The sequence below is a fragment of the Dromaius novaehollandiae genome, chromosome 2 (genome assembly GCF_036370855.1).
Source record: "Dromaius novaehollandiae isolate bDroNov1 chromosome 2, bDroNov1.hap1, whole genome shotgun sequence".
Classification (NCBI taxonomy): Eukaryota; Metazoa; Chordata; class Aves; order Casuariiformes; family Dromaiidae; genus Dromaius; species Dromaius novaehollandiae.
The window spans coordinates 663,724-677,500 of NC_088099.1; the positions used below are offsets into that span (position 1 = coordinate 663,724).

General features: G+C 69.3%; 1 protein-coding gene across 2 annotated transcripts in view; it reads left to right on the forward strand.

Annotated features, from left to right (window-relative positions):
* KCNH2 (potassium voltage-gated channel subfamily H member 2) overlaps window positions 1-13,777 on the forward strand; it is a 30,549-nt gene that overhangs the window by 16,007 nt on the left and 765 nt on the right. For both annotated transcript variants that reach the window (XM_064505556.1, XM_064505557.1), the window contains 8 exons: window positions 8,402-8,827; window positions 10,397-10,784; window positions 11,958-12,157; window positions 12,233-12,485; window positions 12,587-12,780; window positions 13,034-13,133; window positions 13,216-13,494; window positions 13,686-13,777. The exon at window positions 13,686-13,777 is cut by the window's right edge and continues 95 nt beyond it. In XM_064505556.1, coding sequence (XP_064361626.1) covers window positions 8,402-8,827; window positions 10,397-10,784; window positions 11,958-12,157; window positions 12,233-12,485; window positions 12,587-12,780; window positions 13,034-13,133; window positions 13,216-13,494; window positions 13,686-13,777 — 1,932 coding nt within the window. The remainder of the gene's footprint in view (window positions 1-8,401; window positions 8,828-10,396; window positions 10,785-11,957; window positions 12,158-12,232; window positions 12,486-12,586; window positions 12,781-13,033; window positions 13,134-13,215; window positions 13,495-13,685) is intronic.

Below are 13,777 nucleotides of genomic sequence, written 5' to 3' on the forward strand. Positions count from 1 at the left end.
GACGGGGGCAGCCGGGGGGAGCCCAGTGCCGGGGATGGGGAGGGGGGCAGGCGGCAGAGCCCCGGGCATCCGCATCCCGTGGGGCTGGAGACCGGCCCGCCGTGGGAGCGAGACGGGTCCGGCTCGGCTTGGCTCCCACCGCCGGCAGCCCGGCTCGGCTCCCCGGCTGCAGCAGCGGCGCTGGGCTGTGGCTGCCGAGTGCAGCGAGGTGCCGTGAGCCAGGATGGGGCCGGGCATAGGGCATCGCTCTCCCCGTGGGGACCTGCCGCCAGCCCTGCGTGGTGCCACCAAACTGCCCGTGGCACGGCCGGGCTCGGGCGCACCGGCCTGCTGTGCTGCAGGGGTTGTTGCGGCGGTGGCTGCTGCACGGTCGTGGTCGTGGTCGTGGTCGTGGTTGTGGTCGTGGTCGTGGCGAGGGGATGTTGCCGCACTGCTGCTCTGCGGAGGTGCTGCCGGCCAGGGAGGCACCGGGAGGCTGCGGCGGCTGTTGTGTCCCCGGAGCCGGAGAGGCTGCAGCCTCCAGTCCTTGCGGCCGTCCCATCCGAAGGGCCGTGCCGCGGTGGCGGTGCGCTGGGAGCAGCGTTGATGGGAGTGGGTCAGTACTAGGGTTGCTCGGGGGCTGTGTCAGCTGGGGCGGGCGCACCGCCCCGCGGGGACGTCACCCCGTCACGGGGCTCGCCACCCCGCCCCGCCGCAGACGCCAGGTGTCCGCCGTGCCGCAGTGCCGTAGGTGGTGGGAGCACTGCGTCGCCTCGAGGCCTGGCGCGTCCGCCCGTCCCCGTCGCCCGTGCGGATGGCGGCACAGGGGACCGCCTCCCTGCCGCAGCTGAACGCTGTGAGTGCCGGCTGCTGCACCCGGGGCTGGTGCCGCTGGGGCATTGGGTGCCCCGACTGCCAGCAGTGGTGTCACGCGCACCTTGAGGCTGTGCTGGCGCTGGGATGTCCTGGGGTTCGGCTGTGCGGGGTGGCTTGCCGCGGTGTCTGCCGCAGTGGAGATGAGCGCTGGGTAACAGGCACGGGGCGTCTGTGTCGGTGATGGAGCTGGGCATCTGCCTCGGTGCCGGTGGTGGCTGCTGCTGCTGTGGGGCATCTCGGTGACTGCGGGCTTTGGGCACTGGTGTCTGTTCTGGTGTTGGGTGTCTTGGAGGGCGCTGAGCATCCATGTCAGCGCTGGTGTTTGGGTACTGCGGCTGTGGGGTAGCTCTGTGGGTGCTGGGTAGCTCTGTGGGCGTTGGGTAGCTCTCTAGGTGTTGAGTACTGTAGCTGTTGGGTAGCTCTGCAGGTGCTCAGTGCTGCAGCTGTTGGGTAGCTCTGCGGGTGTTTGGGTACTGCGTCTGTTGGGTAGCTCTGCAGGTGTTTGGGTACTGTGTCTGTTGGGTAGCTCTGCGGGTGTTTGGGTACTGTGTCTGTTGGGTAGCTCTGTGGGTGCTGGGTTGCTCTGCGGGTGTTGGGTTCTGTGGGTGTTGGGTAGCTCTGTGGGTGCTGGCTTGCTCTGTGGGTGTTGGGTGCTGCAGCTGGGTAGCTCTGTGAATGTTGAGTACTGTTTCTGTTTGGTACTATGTCTGTTGGGTAGCTCTGGGGGTGTTGGGTATGGCAGCTGTTGGGTATTGCTGTTGGTAGCTCTGTGGGTGTTGGGTAGCTCTGGGTGTTGGGTAGCTCTGGGTGTTTGGTATGGCAGCTGTTTGGTATGGCAGCTGTTGGGTAGCTCTGGGTGTTGGGTACTGTGGCTGTTGGGTAGCTCTGTGGGTGTTGGGTAGCTCTGGGTGTTAGGTATGGGAGCTGTTGGGTATTGCGGCTGTTGGGTAGCTCTGTGGGTGTTGGGTGCTGTGGGGTAACTACGTGCGTTTGGGTACTGTGGCTGTTGGGTAGCTCTGTGGGTGTTGGGTGTCTGTGTTCTGGTCTCAGGTGTCTCAGAGGGTGTGGGTATCTGTGTTGGTGTTGGGTATCTGTCAGTGCTGGTGTGTGGGTACCTTTGCGGGTGTTGGGTTTCCACCAGGGCAGATGCTGGGTGTCTGTGCAGATGTTGAGTGTCTGTGCTAGTGTGGGCGGTGGGTAACTGTGTGGGTGTTGGGTATCTGTACAGGTGTTGGATGTCCGTGTCAGTGCTGGTGTGTGGGGACCGCGGGTGTAGGATATGTGTGCAGGTGTTGGCTACCTGTCAGTGCTGGTGTTGGATGTCCACGTCACTGTGGGTCAAGTTTCTGCACGGGGGTTGGTTCTGCATCTCTACAAGGGTCTGGGACTGCGAGTGTTGGGTGTCTGCTTGTTCCAGGTGTTGGGTGCTCCAGGTCATGGCTCTGTTTCACAACGGGTGCACGGTGTCCCTGCAAGTACCGGTATGCAGCGCAGGCGTGGAGGGTGGTTGTGGGTAGTGAGCTGCACAGGCGGAGGGTATCTGTGCTCTGGGGCTGCTGGGTCAGTGCAGGGGGGTCTTCGGCTGGGGGTCACCCACACGTTGGGTGACAGTGACTGCAGGTGTTGGGCAGGCTCCTGCGTGTCGCTTGTCTGTGTCCCAGGGTGTCAAGTGTCCCCAGGGGGGGACGGCTGCTGGTTTGGAGGCTTTGGTGTTTGTCACACGGTGCTGAGCGGGGCTGACCCTGCAGCTGGGTGTTGGGTTGTGCCGCACGGGTGTCGGTGTCACTGCCGCTGTGGTTGCCTTTTGGGTCACCACGGCCTGCAGATGTGGCGTCCCGGGGTCGCGGGTGCTGCGCTCGGGGTATTCGCGGCAAGGGGGGGCCGGAGCGCCAGGCGCTCGGTATCTGTGGCTGTGGGCGCGGGTGTCTGGGTCACGGGTGTCTCCTCCTGTGCGGCTGGGTGTCAGGTGCCTGTGTCACAGCAGGTGTTGGGCGTACGTGTCACCACAAGCGAGAGGTGTTGGCGCCTGTGTGCCTGCGAGCACGAGGTGATGTGTGTCTGTGCCAGGGCGGGTGTACGTGTCACCGCGCGTCGGCACTGCCGGGTATCTGTGTCACGGTGACTGATAGGTGTTGTGGCACCGGGAGGCTCGAGGGTGTGCGCTGCGTGCGTGCCGCATGGCCGGCCATGGCGCTCCCGGCCTGCCCCGAGGCCACGGTGAGAGGCGGGGCGGCCCCGCCGGGGCTGCGGGGTGATGTGGGGCGATGTGGGGCGGTGCCCCACGCCCGGGGGCCGGGGCTGGCCGTGCTGGGGGGCACCGGCGCCTCCCCCGCGCTGCCCTCGCCCGCCCCGTGCAGCGCGCAGGGGTTTGTCCCCGTTTGGCGAGTGGCAGCTCCGGGTTAATTTTAGAGCCAGGAGCTGCTGCTGGGGCTGGTTCCCCAGTAACGGCCCCCCCGGCCCCCCCCCCCCAAGGAAGGAGCCAGGGTTGCGGGGAGCAGCTCCGACTTAAAGGGGCAGTGGGGCCGGGCCCTGCCCCGCCGTGGGGCTGCTGCCCCGAGGCACCCATGGCCCTGTGCCCCCCGAGTCACCTGTGTGACCCCCTGTGCCCCAGAAGTGCCGGTGACCCCAAGGTACCCCTCACCTTGTGTGTCCCCATGGCCGTGTGACCCCGTGTGACCCCGAGGTACCTGTGACCTTGTGTGTCCCTGGGGTGCTTGTGACCCCCGTGTGCCCGCAGCAGCGTGACCCCACATGCCCCACAGGTACCAGTGACCCCGGGTGCCTGCATGGTACCCGTGACCTTGTGCGACCCTGGGGTACCCCTGACCTCGTGTGACCCTGGAGAACCTGTGACCTCGTGTGACCCCGCGGTACCTGTGACCTCGTGTGACCCCGTGGCAGTGCGCTGGCGTGCCGCCGGCCGGGCAGCGTGTGCAGCCCCGGCGCTGCCTGCTGCAAGGCACCACGTGGCAGCGGTTGTGCACAGTCATGCAGCGTGTGCAGCCCCGGCGCTGCTCCGCTGCACAGCACCGCTGTGCGGCACCGGTTGTGCACGGCCACGCAGTGTGCACAGCCCTGGCACTGCCCCACTGCATGGCACCGGTTGTGCACAGCCACGCGGTGTGTGCAGCCCCGGTGGTGTCCCGCTGTGCGGCACCGGTTGTGCACAGCCACGCGGTGTGTGCAGCCCTGGCACTGCCCCACTGCATGGCACCGGTTGTGCACAGCCACGCAGTGAGTGCAGCCCCGGTGGTGTCCCGCTGTGCGGCACCAGTTGTGCACGGCCACGTAGTGTGTGCAGCCCTGGCACTGTCCTGCTGTGAGGCACCGGTTGTGCACAGCCACACAGTGTGTGCAGCCCCAGCACTGTCCTGCTGTGAGGCACCGGTTGTGCACAGCCACACACTGTGTGCAGCCCCGGCACTGTCCTGCTGTGAGGCACCGGTTGTGCATAGCCACGCAGTGTGTGCAGCACCGGTTGTGCACGGCCATGCGGTGTGTGCAGCCCCGGCACTGTCCTGCTGTGAGGCACCGGTTGTGCATGGCCACGCAGTGTGTGCAGCACCGGTTGTGCACGGCCACGCGGTGTGTGCAGCCCTGGCACTGCCCTGCCCCGGCTCGCAGCTCTGGCAGGTGGGGGCTGGACCCGCCGCAGGCCCCCCCGCCAGCCGGGCTGCTGTGCACGCGGAGCACCGTGTCACCCCACCGTGTCCTGGGGACGGCAGCGTGGATGGCAGCAGGGCAGGGGGCCGTGCGCCACGGGGTGACATCCCTGGCAGGCAGCGCTGACCCCCGGGAAACAGCACAAGCTGGGAAGGGGGGACGGAAGGGGGGAGGCACCCCCCGCCCATCGCAGCCCGGCAGCCCTGCTCGGGGTGGGGGCGATGGCGGGGGCGTTTTCGCTGAACGGCAGAGGATGCGAGCGGCGTCTCCCGTCTCTTGCACGTGGCTGCATGGGGCTGTGTGCACACCGGGGCTGTGCACATGCGCGTGCACACACGCAGCCGCGGGCAGGTGTTGTGTGCAGGTACAGGTGTGCACACCGGGGCTGTGCACATGCGCGGGCACACACGCAGCCGCGGGCAGGTGTTGTGTGCAGGTACAGGTGTGCACACCGGGGCTGTGCACATGCGCGGGCACACACGCAGCCGCGGGCAGGTGTTGTGTGCAGGTACAGGTGTGCACACCGGGGCTGTGCACATGCACACACGCAGCCGCGGGCAGGCGTTGCACGCAGGTACCCCTGTGCACACCAGGGCTGTGCACACACGCAGCCACGGACAGGTGTTGTGTGCAGGTACAGGTGTGCACACCGAGGCTGTGCACATGCACACACGCAGCCGCGGGCAGGTGTTGCACGCAGGTACCCGTTTGCACACCGGGGCCGTGCACACACGCAGCCGCGGGCAGGCGTTGCACGCAGGTGCCCGTTTGCACACCGGGGCCGTGCACATGCACACAGGCAGCCGCGGGCTGGGGGCCCCTCGCTGACCCCCTTCACCGGCCGGAGCAGGAGCCCGGGGGCCCCGGTGTGACCCGGCTCCGCTCCCCGCCGCGGGGCCCGGGCCGGGCTGCAGCGCCGAGGCAGAGCCGGCGCGGGCAGAGCCGGCGGCGCAGCCGGGAGCCCCGCGTGCCGCGGGGGTGAAGGGGCCGGGGGCGGCGCGGCGGGGGCAGCCGGCACCCCCGCGGCTCCGGGGCCGCTGCGGCAGCGGGGCAGCCTGGGTAAAATTTCCGCCCCAATAATTTCGCTCTGCGCTGCCGGCGGTGCGTGTCCGCCTGCCTCCCGCCCGCCTCCCGCCCGCCGCCTCCCGGCTCGCCGCCACTCGCTCCGGCCGCTCGCCGCGAGCGGGCTGCTGCCGCCGGAGCGGGGCCGCCGCGAGGCCGCGGGGATGGGCGCGGCGCGGGGGCCCCGGGGCGCCGGGGGGGGCCGGGGCTGAGCGGCGCCGGCGCGCCATGGGCTCGGCCCGGCGGCCCGGGCGGCCGTGAGGATGCTGGCGTCGCTCCTGCAGCTGCTCCAGGAGTTCTCGGCCCCCCCCAGCGCCACCCCCCCGGCCGGAGCGGGACCCATGCCCGGCGTCTCCCTGTGCGGCACCTGCCTGTGCCTTGATAACGATGTCGCCTGCGCCGCCCGGCACGGCGAGGAGCAGAAGGTACCGGCGGCTTTCGCTCGCGCTCGGCTCCCGCAGGACCCGCCGTCCCCGGTGCGCGCCGGTGCGCGCTCGGGGTCCTGCGCCGGGGCCGGGGGGGCCGGGGGGCCGCGCTCGCCTCGCCCTGCCCTGCACCCGCCGTAGCGCAGCAGCGCGAGGACGTCGGCCGATAACGCCGTGCCGCGGGGGACGAGCGGGTCGGCAGGGACCGGGCGCAGGGGCCGTGGGGCCGGCCGTGGGGCGCCGGGAGGGCTGGGCGAGCGGGGCGATGTGGGGCGCGGGGGGGGGTGGTGCAAAGGGGCTGGTCGGCACCGCGTTCCCGCAGTGGGGACGGTCTGGCGCGGGAGCGGAGCGGGCAGCCGGGGCGGCACGGTGCGCGGTGCCGCTCTGCCCTGCCGGGCTGGCGCTCCCCGTCGGGGTCCCCGGGACCCTCTCCCCGGCGGGGGGTCCCCCCTGTCCCCCACGGCACCCGCCCAGCTTGGTGCCCTATTTATAGCCCGCAGCACCCACGCCGCGGCGGGTACATCTAATCCCCGTGCCAGGCGGCAGGGACGGACGGCAGCAGCTGCCGGGGCGCCGCGGCGGGGCCTCCCCGTGCACGGGCCATGCGTGTGCAAGCGTGTGCATGCATGTGCATGCATGTGCATGCGTGTGCGTGTGCCGGGGGCCTCCTCGGCCCTGCTGCCCCCTCGCGCCGCATCCCCAGTCCCGGCGAGGTGGCGGTCACTGGGACAGCTGGAGATCGCCTAGTCCGACCTGCTCGAGCAGCGTCAATCTGCCGAGGTGGCTCAGGACCCCGCTCCGGCGAGCAGGATCTGTCCCCTTTCCAGCCTCGTCTTCTCTGGGCCATTTTGCCCCATTTGTCTGTGTGCCATCACCGCCAACACCCGCCCCCCCCCCCCCCCGGCTTCGCCAGCCTTCCCAGTCCATGGCCCGGACGGATCCTGCTCCAGCCTGGCTCTGCTGGGTGGATCCAGCCCCCTCCCATCCTCAGAGCTGCTGCCCCTGCCCAGACCCCGTCCCTCCGCAGCACCAGGGGCCCCAGCACCCTCCTGCGCTGGGGGGGGGGGGTCGTGCCTGCTGCTGCTGTATGTAAAAGACATGCAAAAAGCAGGTTTGCATGGCAGCTCCCCTTTGGGTACGGCCCTGTCGGCCTCCCGCCGGAGGCTGGAGCTGCCCCGGCTGCGGGCCAGCGCTGCCCATCCCGCCTGGGGGAGGGACGGGGGGCTTTCAGCAGGCAGGGTCCTGCCAAGGCTTGGGGGGCTGGGGGGGCTCCCCTGTGCCCCACTGCATCCTGCTGCACCCCGCTGCACCCCATTGCACCGTGCTGCGCCCCACTGCACCCCACTGTGCCCTGGCTGGGGAGCAGCCCCAGCCCCACAGCCCGGCCCCACGGTGCAGGGGGGCGGCGTGGCCCCACAGCGCTGTGCAAGGGCCGCCTGGCAGGGGAACGGCCCATGCCAGCCCGCGGCTGCGTCACCGTGCGCCTGCTGCGCCCGGGGCCGCAGGGCCTTGTTTGGCAGCAGCGGAGCCGTGATCCCGCGCTGGCACGCCGCTCCTCTTGCCAAGCACGTCACGGGGGGAGCGCGTCGGGACGGCTCCTGCCCCCAGCCGCAGCAGCGCGCCGGCCCGCGCTCGGCAGGGTGCTGGCACGTGGGTGCAGCGTGCGTGGGGTGGGTGCGCAGCCTGCGCTGGCCCCGCTGCCCGGGCGGTGCCGACGGGCGCAGAGGACCGGGCAAGGCTTCCTGCTGCTGTGCGAGGCGGTGGGGCCGCGCCGTGGGGAGCAGGGCTGGGGGCAGCAGCGGGAGACCGTGCCATGCTGTGCTATGTCCTGCAATGCCGCGCCATGCAGTGCTGTGCCATGCCGTGCAATACTGTGCCATGCCGTGCCGTGCCGTGCAGTGCTGTGCAATGCCGTGCCATGCTGTGCCATGCCATGCAATGCCATGCAATGCTGTGCAATGCCATGCCGTGCCGTGCCATGCTGTCCTGTGCCATGCAATGCCGTGCCATGCTGCCGTGGTGGTGGGCTGCATCTCGGGGGCAGCAGAGCGTGGGGCTGTGGGGCAGCACTGCGTGCAGTGGGGCTGTGCTGTGTGCGGCCGTGCTGGGCAGGGCGGTGTGTGTGCTTGCAGCGTGGACGTGCACCTGGGCACGTGTGCGTGGCGAAGGGGCACCTTCCCCTGCGCCCAGGGGCTGCAGGCAGGGGAGGGCTGCGGGGACCTGCTGGAGCAGCCCGTCCCCCGTGCGTGGCCGAGGGATGCTCCGCGGCGCGGCTGGCGGCAGGCAGCTCCCGCTTGGAGAGCCCGAGCGGCAGGGACAGCCGGGGCCGCGGGCTCGGCCCGCGCCGGAGGGGGCCGGCGATGCCGCGGGGGCTGACGCCCTGCCTGCCCACCCAGGTGCTCTCCCTCGGCGCCGACGTGCTCCCGGAGTACAAGCTGCAAGCCCCACGCATCCACAAATGGACCATCCTGCACTACAGCCCCTTCAAGGCGGTGTGGGACTGGCTCATCCTGCTGCTGGTCATCTACACGGCCATCTTCACGCCCTACTCGGCCGCCTTCCTGCTCAACGACCAGGAGGAGGCCCAGCGCCGCAACTGCGGCTACTCCTGCAGCCCGCTCAACGTGGTCGACCTCATCGTGGACATCATGTTCATCATCGACATCCTCATCAACTTCCGCACCACCTACGTCAACTCCAACGAGGAGGTGGTGAGCCACCCCGCCAAGATCGCCATCCACTACTTCAAGGGCTGGTTCCTCATCGACATGGTCGCTGCCATCCCCTTCGACCTGCTCATCTTCGGCTCCGGCTCTGAGGAGGTACCTGCCTGCCCCGCTGGGGCGCACGGACTCCTCTCCCCTCCGGTCCTTCTGCGGGACCAGGGATGGGGATGGGCCCCTTTGTGTGGGGCTGGCTGGAGCTGCTCACACTGACCCTCGTTGCTCCGTGCCCCCTTGGCTTGCTCCGTGCCCCTTTGTTGCTCCGTGCCCCCCAGGTTGCTCTGTGCCCCCCCTTGTTACTCTGCACCCCTCTAGGTTGCTCTCTGTCCCCCCCAGGTTGCTCCGTGCCCCCCAGGTTGCTCTGTGCTCCTTGGTTGCTCCGTGCCCCCCAGGTTGCTCCATGCCCCTTGGTTGCTTCATGCCCCCCCAGGTTGTTCTGTCCCCCCCAGGTTGCTCCGTGCCCCCCAGGTTGCTCTGTGCTCCTTGGTTGCTCCGTGCCCCCCAGGTTGCTCCATGCCCCTTGGTTACTTCATGCCCCCCCAGGTTGTTCTGTCCCCCCCAGGTTGCTCCGTGCCCCCCAGGTTGCTCTGTGCTCCTTGGTTGCTCCGTGCCCCCCAGGTTGCTCCATGCCCCTTGGTTACTTCATGCCCCCCCAGGTTGTTCTGTCCCCCCCAGGTTGCTCCGTGCCCCCCAGGTTGCTCTGTGCCCCCCTGGTTGCTCTGTGCCCCCCAGGTTGCTCCATGCCCCCCAGGTTGCTCTGTGCCCCCCTTGTTACTCTGCGCCCCTCTAGGTTGCTCTCTGTCCCCCCCAGGTTGCTCCGTGCCCCCCAGGTTGCTCTGTGCCCCCCTGGTTGCTCCGTGCCCCCCAGGTTGCTCTGTGCCCCCCTGGTTGCTCCGTGCCCCCCAGGTTGCTCCATGCCTCTTGGTTGCTCCATGCCCCTCCAGGTTGCTCTGTGCCCCCCAGGTTGCTCCGTGCCCCCCAGGTTGCTCTGTGCCCCCCAGGTTGCTCTGTGCCCCCCAGGTTGCTCCATGCCTCCTGGTTGCTTCATGCCCCTCCAGGCTGTCCTGTGCCCCCCAGGTTGCTCCAGGCCCCCAGGTTGCTCTGTGCCCCCCAGGTTGCTCCATGTCCCCTCCCTGTGCTGGGGGCTGCTTTGCAGGTGCCCAGAGCCCCCCCATCGGGGTGATGCTCCCTGGGTGCCCAGCACTGTCCCCCCCACTGGGCCGGCTGCATGAGGGCCCCACGGTGGCGAGCCTGGGGGGCTGGTGCTGGGGGGGGGGGCGCAGCGTGCAGGCGGCTGGGCGCATGATGCTGAGCGCAGGTGCGGGCGAATCTGGGTCTGGCCCCGCGGGACCCCCGTGCCCAAGCACGGATGGGAAGGAGCCCAGGTGCAGCGCTCAGCACGTGGGACGGGGACGGGGATGGGGTGGGGGGGGACATTAGCTGCTTCCCAGCCACGTGGGTCTGTGGCTCCCTCAGCACCAGGGGCTCTGCTGTGGGGGCGATGCCCCGGGTCACGTGTGGGAGAGGATGGAGGGGTCCCTGGACTGGGGACGGGTTGGGGGACAGCCCTGATTCTGTGGTCTCGGCCCTGCTGGGGACTTGGGGTCCCGTGGGGGACGTCCCCTGCTGTGACCCCCTGCGGTCCCGACACGGCCGTCCCCTCCGCAGACCACCACCTTGATCGGGCTGCTGAAGACGGCGCGGCTGCTGCGCCTGGTGCGGGTGGCCCGCAAGCTGGACCGCTACTCGGAGTACGGGGCGGCCGTGCTCTTCCTCCTCATGTGCACCTTCGCCCTCATCGCCCACTGGCTGGCCTGCATCTGGTACGCCATCGGCAACGTGGAGGGGCAGCGCATCGGCTGGCTCCACTCGCTGGGCGACCAGATCGGCAAGCCCTTCAACGACAGCAACCCGCTCTACGGCCCCACCATCAAGGACAAGTACGTCACGGCCCTCTACTTCACCTTCAGCAGCCTGACCAGCGTGGGCTTCGGCAACGTCTCGCCCAACACCAACTCCGAGAAGATCTTCTCCATCTGCGTCATGCTCATCGGCTGTGAGTGTGCCGGGGCCCCGCTGCCCTCGGGGTCCTGTGCGGGGGGGGGGCATGCCCCCTCCTGCACCCCCTGGGCAGGGCGAGCGTGTGGCTGGGTGCGGGCGTGTGGATGGGCATGCACGTGTGAGTGTGAGCATGCATTTGTGTGTGTGAGCGTGTGTGTGTGAGCATGTGTGTATGAGCATGCATGTGTGTGTGAGCATGTGTGTATGAGCATGCGTGCATGTGTATGGGCATGCACGTGTGTGTGTGGGTATGCGTGTGTGTGCATGTGTGTGAGCAGTTGTGTATGAACATGCACGTGTGTATATGAGCACATGTGTGTGTGAGCATGCACGCGTGCGTATGGGCATGCACACGTGTGTGTGAGCATGCATGTGTGAGCGTGCATGTGCATCTGTATGCAGCATGCATGTGTATATGAGCATGCACATGTGTGTGTGAGCATGTGTGTGTGAGCATATGTGTGTGTGAGCATATGTGTGTGTGAGAGCATGTGTGTGAGCATGCGCATGTGTGTATGGGCATGTGTGTGAGCATATGTGTGTGTGAGAGCGTGTGTGTGAGCATGCGCATGTGTGTATGGGCTTGCACATTGTGTGTGAGCATGCATGTGTGAGTGTGCATGTGTATGCAGCACGCACGTGTATGTATGAGCAGGCACGTGTGTGTGTGCACATGCATGTGTGTGAGCAGGTGTGTATGAGCGTGCATGTGTGTGTATGGGCGTGCACATATGTATGTGAGCATATGTGTGTGTGTGCGCATGCATATGCATGTGGGAGCACTCGTGTGTGTGAGCATGTGTGTGGGGGCATGCATGTGGGGGGGGCACGTGTGTGTGTGTGAGCAAGTGTGCATGTGATACAGCAAGAGCATGTCCGTGAGCTAACTGCGTGTGTGCAAGCAAGCAGCGTGCTGTTTTGTGACACCGCTGTGTGTGTGTGTGTGTGTGTGTGTGCACACGTGAGCGCGAGCAGGTGTACAGCCGTGGGGCGATTCCGCGTGTGCAGGACGGGCCACCAAGCTGCATGGGCGGAAAGGCCCCGCGCACGCGGTAGCTCCGCGTGTCCGTCCGTGCCGGCCCGGGAGGGACGGTGCAAAGCGGTGGCTGCTCCGGGGCGCGCGGCCGAGCCGGGGCCGGGGCCGCCCCTCACGCGCGCCTCTCCGCAGCCCTGATGTACGCCAGCATCTTCGGGAACGTGTCGGCCATCATCCAGCGGCTGTACTCGGGCACGGCACGCTACCACACGCAGATGCTGCGGGTGCGCGAGTTCATCCGCTTCCACCAGATCCCCAACCCGCTGCGGCAGCGCCTGGAGGAGTACTTCCAGCACGCCTGGTCCTACACCAATGGCATCGACATGAACGCGGTGAGCGCCCCGGCCGCGGTTGGGGGGGGGGCTGGCCGCGCCGCCCCGCGCCCCCCCTGACGCCCCGCTCCCCAGGTGCTGAAGGGCTTCCCCGAGTGCCTGCAGGCCGACATCTGCCTGCACCTCAACCGCAGCCTGCTGCAGAACTGCAAGCCCTTCAAGGGGGCCACCAAGGGCTGCCTGCGCGCCCTGGCCATGAAGTTCAAGACCACGCATGCCCCCCCCGGCGACACGCTGGTGCACGCCGGCGACGTGCTCACCGCCCTCTACTTCATCTCCCGCGGCTCCATCGAGATCCTCCGCGGGGACGTGGTCGTGGCCATCCTGGGTGAGCCCCGGCGGCGGGGCGCGGGCGGGGAGGGGGACGGGTTTGGGGGGTGGCTGCGGCCGTGGGGCTGACCCCCCCCCCCCCGGTGCCTCCTCCCCAAGGGAAGAACGACATCTTTGGGGAGCCGCTGAACCTGTACGCGCGGCCGGGCAAGTCCAACGCGGACGTGCGGGCGCTGACCTACTGCGACCTGCACAAGATCCACCGCGAGGACCTGCTGGAGGTGCTGGACATGTACCCCGAGTTCTCCGACCACTTCTGGTCCAGCCTGGAGATCACCTTCAACCTGCGCGACGTGAGCGCCCGGGGGCCGGGCCGGGCGGGGGCCGGGGGCACGGAGATGCCCAGGCTGGGCTGAGCCTGGGGAGGTCCCGAGCGGGACCTGGGGAGGCCCTGGGAGCCCCCCAGGGCTGCTGGGGGACGGGGAGGCGTCACGGGGTGTCCGGCGGGGTCCCGGAGCGCAGGGAGGCATTGCACGGCCGGGGGGGACGGGATGGGACATTGCACCAAGCAGGGCCCCCCCCCCAGCCCACCCCTCCGCCTTGCAGACGAACATGATCCCCGGCTCCCCGGGCAGCGACGACCTGGACGGCGGCTTCAACCGCCTGCGCAAGCGCAAGCTCTCCTTCCGCCGGCGCACGGAGAAAGGTGAGGGGCGGCGGGATGGGGGGGCCGGGGGGGGGCCATCGGCGGCGGCCGCGGCCACCCAGGGCCTGTCCCCCCGCTGCAGACGCCGAGAGCGCCGGGGAGCTGCGGAGCGGGCAGAAGGCGCTGCGGCTGGGCCGGCACGGCCAGGCGCCGGGGGCACCGCGGGGGCCGGCCGAGTGGGAGCCGTGCCGCTCCAGCTCGCCGTCCAGCTCGCCGTCCAGCGACGAGGACGAGCGCCCCGTGCCCGGCCCTGGCGCCGCCGCCCTCTCGCCCTTCCACACCGCCCGCCCGGGCGGCGAGACCCCCGCGCCCGCCGACGCCGACGAGCGCGACCGCGGCGACGTCTGCAACCCCCTCTCAGGTGGGCCGGCGGCGGGCGGCGTGGGGACGCCGGGGGCTCTGCGGCCGCGGTCCCTCCTCTTCCTCCCCCTGCCCCTCTATCTGCAGATGCTCCTGCCCTGCCTCCCCATCCCGCGCCCCACACCTGTCCCATGCACCCCCCGCCCCCGTGCATCCCCTCGCCGAGGGCTGAGCAGTCTCTCCCCGCGGCAGGAGCCTTCTCGGGGGTCTCCAACATCTTCAGCTTCTGGGGGGAGAGCCGGGGGCGGCAGTACCAGGAGCTGCCGCGCTGCACCATCCCGGCG